Source organism: Sardina pilchardus, chromosome 2, assembly GCF_963854185.1.
Source record: "Sardina pilchardus chromosome 2, fSarPil1.1, whole genome shotgun sequence".
Lineage (NCBI taxonomy): Eukaryota > Metazoa > Chordata > Actinopteri > Clupeiformes > Clupeidae > Sardina > Sardina pilchardus.
In genome coordinates this window covers 1236779-1243221 of record NC_084995.1, presented here as the reverse complement: position 1 = coordinate 1243221, position 6443 = coordinate 1236779, and the positions used below count along the sequence as shown (strand labels likewise).

General features: G+C 38.8%; 1 protein-coding gene across 1 annotated transcript; it reads left to right on the top strand.

The window, feature by feature from the left end:
• Window positions 1-3970: 3970 nt before the first annotated feature.
• LOC134100105 (uncharacterized) lies at window positions 3971-6166 on the top strand. The gene is made up of 2 exons (XM_062553156.1): window positions 3971-4399; window positions 4862-6166. Exons 1-2 carry the CDS (start codon window positions 4155-4157, stop codon window positions 5910-5912), a joined length of 1296 nt encoding a protein of 431 aa, XP_062409140.1. The 5' UTR covers window positions 3971-4154; the 3' UTR covers window positions 5913-6166.
• Window positions 6167-6443: the final 277 nt, after the last annotated feature.

The following is a 6443-nucleotide window of genomic DNA, read 5'->3' as shown; positions in this document are numbered from 1 at the left end:
CAGGGTACTGCAAGTAATCTGAGGTCCAAATGCGATGAATTCTCAAAATTCCAAGAAGACCAACGATCTCATGTAGTTCTCTACCATATGCATGATCAATATCAACAGAAGTTGTAAGTAGTAAGTATAGAAGTTGAAGTTTTAACTAATTCTTAAAGAATGGAAAAGGAAAGTGAAAAAATCCTGTAATATTGTAGTGGAGGCTAAAAGTGGAGGCTAAAAGTAAGTAAACGCAGTTTATTCACCCCAGGCATTTCAGAAATAGAGTTTATCAACCTCTCCAAAGACGTATTCACCTATTTCAACTTTTAACATTGAAAAAGCACACTGTATTATCTGCATTCACAATATGAACACTCATCAACACTCTAAGAACCATTTAATCCACTGGTATTTTATAAACACTTGATAATATCCTCTACCATAATCAAACATGTTCTGAATGCGTTATGAAACGGTGGATTACCGTGATCACAGAATTCATGGTTTACCCACTTCTTATTTTACTACACCCGTGCCATGCCTAAGCTATTACTGTAGGCCAGTCAATCTAGCGTTTGACCCATAACTAATTGCAATAGTAATCATTCCAAGTTTTTTGTGATCCCTAGGTATATCTAATTAACATATACAAAATCTACCCATTTACATTTAGTGGAACATACTTTTTTTCAAGGTCAAAGGTAGCAATTTCCAATGCATTTTGCCATTGGGATTTACTACTGGTGAAATGGGTAAAATTTTAAACTATATCAAATTGAAACTTTCACAGTTGTTTACTCACATTAAGGCAAAGATTTTTTGTATTGCAAGATTTCTGAAATGTGATGTTTAGATATGCAAATGAGACCAGTTTTACTTAAAGGGATATTCCGCCATTTTTGGAAATACGCTCATTTTCCACCTCCCCTCGAGCAAAACAATCGATATTTACCTTGTTCCCGTTCATCCAGCCATTCTGTGAGTCTGGCGATACAACTTTTAGCTTCAGCCTAGCATAGATCATTGAATCGGATTAGACCATTAGCTTCTCGCCTGCTAGCTTCATGTTTAAAAGTGACTAAGATTTCTGGTAATTTTCTCATTTAAAACGTGTCTCCTCTCAAGTTAGAAAGTGCAATAAGACCAACTGAAAATGAAACCTGGCGTTTTTCTAGGCTGATTTGACATGGAACTACACTCTCATCTGGCGTAATAATCAAGGCAACTTGCACACTACTGGCACTACTACTGCTTGTTGTCTATGGGGACTATTTTCAGATGCTGCGTACGATATCACTACGCCTATGGTACGTTTGCAAGTTGCCTCGATTCTTACGCCAGATGAGAGTGTAGTTCCATGTCAAATCAGCCTAGAAAAACGCCAGGTTTCATTTTCAGTTGGTCTTATTGCACTTTCTAACTTGAGAGGAGACACGTTTTAAATGGGAAAATTACCAGAAATCTTAGTCACTTTTAAACATGAAGCTAGCAGGCGAGAAGCTAATGGTCTAATCCGATTCAATGATCTATGCTAGGCTGAAGCTAAAAGTTGTATCGCCAGACTCACAGAATGGCTGGATGAACGAGAACAAGGTAAATATCGATTGTTTTGCTCGAGGGGAGGTGGAAAATGAGCGTATTTCCAAAAATGGCGGAATATCCCTTTAAATATGCAATAATTTGCATATATTTCTAGAAAACTAAATCTGAACAATAGGTACAGTCAGCTTCAAAATAATTGCTGCATTTTGCTTCTATATTGGATACCAAAAGCCTATGCAAAGGGAATATTAGATATTACTTCATATCACCTCAGAAATGAGGAAATCAAGTCAAGTCAAAATCAATGCGTTTCAATGGAAGTACATTATAGAACAAATGATTGTCAATGATATGGTATGATGGAAGTATCTCAGTGCATGCCAACTCACTTGATATGTTGTCTAAAGGTCAATATCTACCTTATGTGGTGACTTGGCATGCATTGAGATTTAAGCAATAAGCCCCGAGAGGCCGTGGGTTATACTGTATAATCGAACAGCTAAGGGGCGTTGTTAGGCACGACGCGAAGCGGAGTGCCTAAAACCCCCTTAGCTGTTCGATTATACAGTATAACCCACGGACTCGAGTGGCTTATTGCTTTTCTAAAACGGTTACTACGTCGATCTAGCAAGATTTCATGAAACAAAGGCACAGCAACGAAAAAGTAACGATATATTCATAGATAATCATTCTTCCGCGAAGAAATATATTCCCTCCTTATGAATGGTTGCCATGCAACAACAAGACGCAGCCACTGCTAGTTTTGTGCTAGCGCATTACTATAGAACGAAATGCGGTCAAGGTGTGAGTTTATCATGATATTTACAACGCCATCGAACGCGATTCAGCCAATCACAATCAAGGACCGGAACTATCCGTTTTAGAAACTTCCATTGTACCATATCATTGACAACCATTTGTTCTACAATGTACTTCCATTGAAACGCATTGATTGTGACCTCATTTCTGAGGTGATATGTAGTGATATTTAATATTCCCTTTGCATAGGCTTTTGGTATCCAATATAGAAGCAAAATGCAGCAATTATTTTGAAGCTGACTGTACCTATGGTTCAGATTTAGTTTTCTAGAAATATATGCAAATTATTGCATATTTAAGTAAAACTGGTCTCATTTGCATATCTAAACATCACATTTCAGAAAACTTGCAATACAAAAAATCTTTGCCTTAATGTGAGTAAACAACTGTGAAAGTTTCAATTTGATATCTATAGTTTAAAATTTTACCCATTTCACCTGTAGTAAATCCCAATGGCAAAATGCATTGGAAATTGCTAACCTTTGACCTTGAATAAAAGTATGTTCCACTAAATATAAATGGGTAGATTTTTGATATGTGATGCAGGAGGGTTTAAGGATCAATAAAAAGTATGAACCATTACTATTGCAATTAGTTTAAGTTTTGGCCCTTTTTTGAGCTAGATTGACTGGCCTATAGTGTCTCTTTAAAAGTAGAGTGTGCCGTGAGTCATGTGACCAGCATTGAGTGCATGAAAAGGAAGCGCGAGATTCGTTTAGTTCTCAATGAATTTCACCGGTGTGCAGCCACTTGGTAAGCTCTCTCTTCATCTCAAGTGTTTTCTTGCCTGCCTTTATGTTGTACGCTTCATGTTGTCTGTCGCTATGCTATGTTTGCTGTGTTTACGTCCATTGTATTTTAGAGAACGCTGTGCTCCGGTAGATCATGTAAAGTTAAGCAGTTCATTTAACTCATGATAACGCTATGCTCCAGAGTTATAAATTGATGCGTTGGCAAGCCGTAGGACATGGACTTAACATTTAGACTTGACATTGCATTGTGCCACATGTGTCCGTTCATGTGTACTTTCTTTAGACTTGTAAATGTTTGTAGTATGAATCGCGGGCTGGTATTTCACTTTTTAGTTTGCCGCGGGGCATTTTGGGAGTTGTAGTTCAGCTGTAGTGACCTGCTTATACTAAATGACTGCCAGCATTTGCATAGCTGTTTGGTTGGACTTGAATATGGTGTATAGCCTAATGTTTGAACTGTGAAGCATACATTAAAATCACTTATTATTCTTATTTATTTATTCATTAGCCTATATATATTTGTATTTGATTAATGCATATTTTGTTATAGCCTACTATATTTGCTACATATTTTATGGTATTATATATGGGTTAATGTTATTTATTGCTTATTGTTAATGGGCTATTTAGACAAAGAATTGAGGGGCTGTGTTCGTAGTAGAGCTTAGATCGGGCCCAAAAAATCAAGCCCGAACCGGCCCGAGCCCGTGCACGTTGTGTCCGAGCCCGGCCCGGCCCGACATATTAACTGTAATTATGAGCCCGAGCCCGATTTAAACCCGACACTTTTTTTAAATGCGTGAGCCTTATAACTGACGTTCTCAACTACAATTACGAGTTGTTTGAACTACATAAATCTGAATTAGGCCTATCTTAGGGCGTTTTCACACCAATAATTTGATTATTTGGTCCGCACCAGACAGTAAAATTGTTACTATGTAGCATACAGACTGCAGTGTGGTCTGCTTTCACACCCGCAAACGAACTAAAATTGGTCCGATTAACCTTTCCTCACCAACATTTATCTTCCGGTAGAAATAGCGCCAATTTTGATTCACTATGGAGCCACACGTTCGTACTTTGGTCATTGTTCTTGTGCTAGTGTATTACATTCTCTGTATCAAGCATTTTTGGGAAAATATCCAATTTGAGAATGAGTCGCGGCTGCGACTGGAGAACAATGTTCTGATGCACTGGAGTCGCCGGAGACGTATAGCGCGTCATTTCAGCCGGAGGAGACGCACTATTTTCAGAGATGCAGTCATTCTGATGATGAGACGAACGTCTTTCCAAAGACCCACAAGGTATGCTCATTACCTAACAAGCCAGACCACAAGGGTCTACATTATACATCGTTTAAACTGCAGTATCTGTTATGTGTTAAAATGTCAATATCCAGCTGTGTGATCTAGCTGATCCTGTGTACTATTTAGCATACAGCATATAGCCTTCATTTATTAGCCAGGCTGCATTATCAGACCACAGTGGTAGCATCATTTAAAAAAAAAAAAAAAAATAGTGATACAGTGCATTTCTTATGTTACTGGACTGCTGCAGAGGGATGCTTCAGATATTTTAGTTTTAAAATTACATTTATGACAGTCAGCTTCTGTAATTAGACAACAGGTTGATAACATAACAGCAAATGGGTGCAATGGACCTATTGGTTAGTAGCCAGTATACAAATTGCAACATGGACCTCTACTCTGCCTGTTATCAATTCTGTCTACTCTGCCTGTTATCAATTCTGTTTCTGTGCTACTCAGGAGCAGATGGACATACCCAAGGAGTGATGGCTGGTGGCCCCATATCTACAGCACCTGGACAGACAGAGAATGGCTGTCCAATTTCCGGATGCGAAGAGCCAGTTTTGATCACCTGTGTGACACACTCCGTCCATGGCTTATACGCCAAAACACAAATTATAGACGGGCTGTGACAGTAGAGGTCCGTGTGGCAATTTGTATTTGGAGATTGGCGACGAACCTGGAGTATAGGTCCATCTCACACCTGTTTGCCGTTGGGTTGTCAACCTGTTGTTTAATTACACAAGAGGTTGTGACTGCTATAAATGTAATTTTAAAGCCCAAATATCTAAAGCATCCCTCTGCAGCTGAGTTTAGGGTGATTACACAGGGGTTTCGAGACCGATGGAGGTTCCCTCAAGTGGCAGGGGCGATTGATGGCACACACATAAAGATTAGAGCTCCACCTGACCATTCTTCTGACTATTTTAACAGAAAGGGGGATTACTCAATAATTTTGCAGGCTGTAGTGGACCATAAATTGAAGTTTTGGGACATAAATGTGGGAAGACCAGGCAAGGTACATGATGCCCGTGTTTTTTCCCTCTCATCCCTATGTGAGCGGGGCAGTGCAGGAACTCTTTTACCTCAGTACACTGAAATGTTTGAGGGGGTAGATATTCCACTTTTTCTTTTGGGGGATTCGGCCTATCCGCTTCTAAACTGGTTGATGAAACCTTATCCAGAGGGTGGACGGGTAACACCACAGCAGCTGAATTTTAACCACAGGTTAAGTCAAGCCCGTATGGCGGTTGAGCGTGCCTTTGGTCGCCTAAAAGGCCGTTGGCGCTGCCTTTATAAAGAATGTGAAGCCCACATTACATTTGTCAGTCGCATAGTGTCTGCTTGCTGTGTGCTTCATAATTACTGTGAGGAACATAATGAGGAATTTCTGGAGGGAGATATTGCTGTGGTAGAGGCCGAGGATGTTGGTCATCAGGAAGAGGTGAATGCACTACAGCAGCCCAACAACATCAGAGATGCATTGTGTCAGTACTTCTCTACAATGTGAATGTTTAAACCATTGAAGCAGTACAAAGAATAAGTGGAGTGTTCTCATGAATAGTTTGTAGCTTGTTATGAAGTTTTACCAGAGTTATTTACCAGAGTTATTAGCTATTGTTGTTCTGATTTTATCATTCATCATTCATGTGCATAGAGCATACATCTTGAAGGTTACACATAGGAAAAGATGAGTACATGAAAATACTTCAAAACACTGTTTATTGCCTTGCAACAAAAACAATCTCCCCCTTGGGATGTTCACATTTTCAAAAATATATCAAATATCCTGTTTTAAATACAAATATGTGGCAATGTCCAAAACATAAATAGCTTATACATTTTCTTTCTTCAACAATATTTTGCTACTTTTGTCATTTGAAAAAAAAAAACAAATAAAGTATAAAAATACCTCTGAGGTGTACTATATTTCTTTAAAATAAATGTCTCAAGAAAAAATACTTTTCACCTCGAACGAGAGATAAACAATTGCACCTGAAACAACAAGAAACAACTTCCACTGCAAAACCAACTTGCACCT

Excerpts from the sequence above, each read along its gene's own strand:
- LOC134100105 (XM_062553156.1), top strand. The coding sequence starts at position 4,155 with ATGGAGCCACACGTTCGTACTTTGGTCATTGTTCTTGTGCTAGTGTAT. Across the intron at positions 4,400-4,861 it reads TCTTTCCAAAGACCCACAAG|GAGCAGATGGACATACCCAA; the intron begins GTATGCTCATTA and ends TGTGCTACTCAG.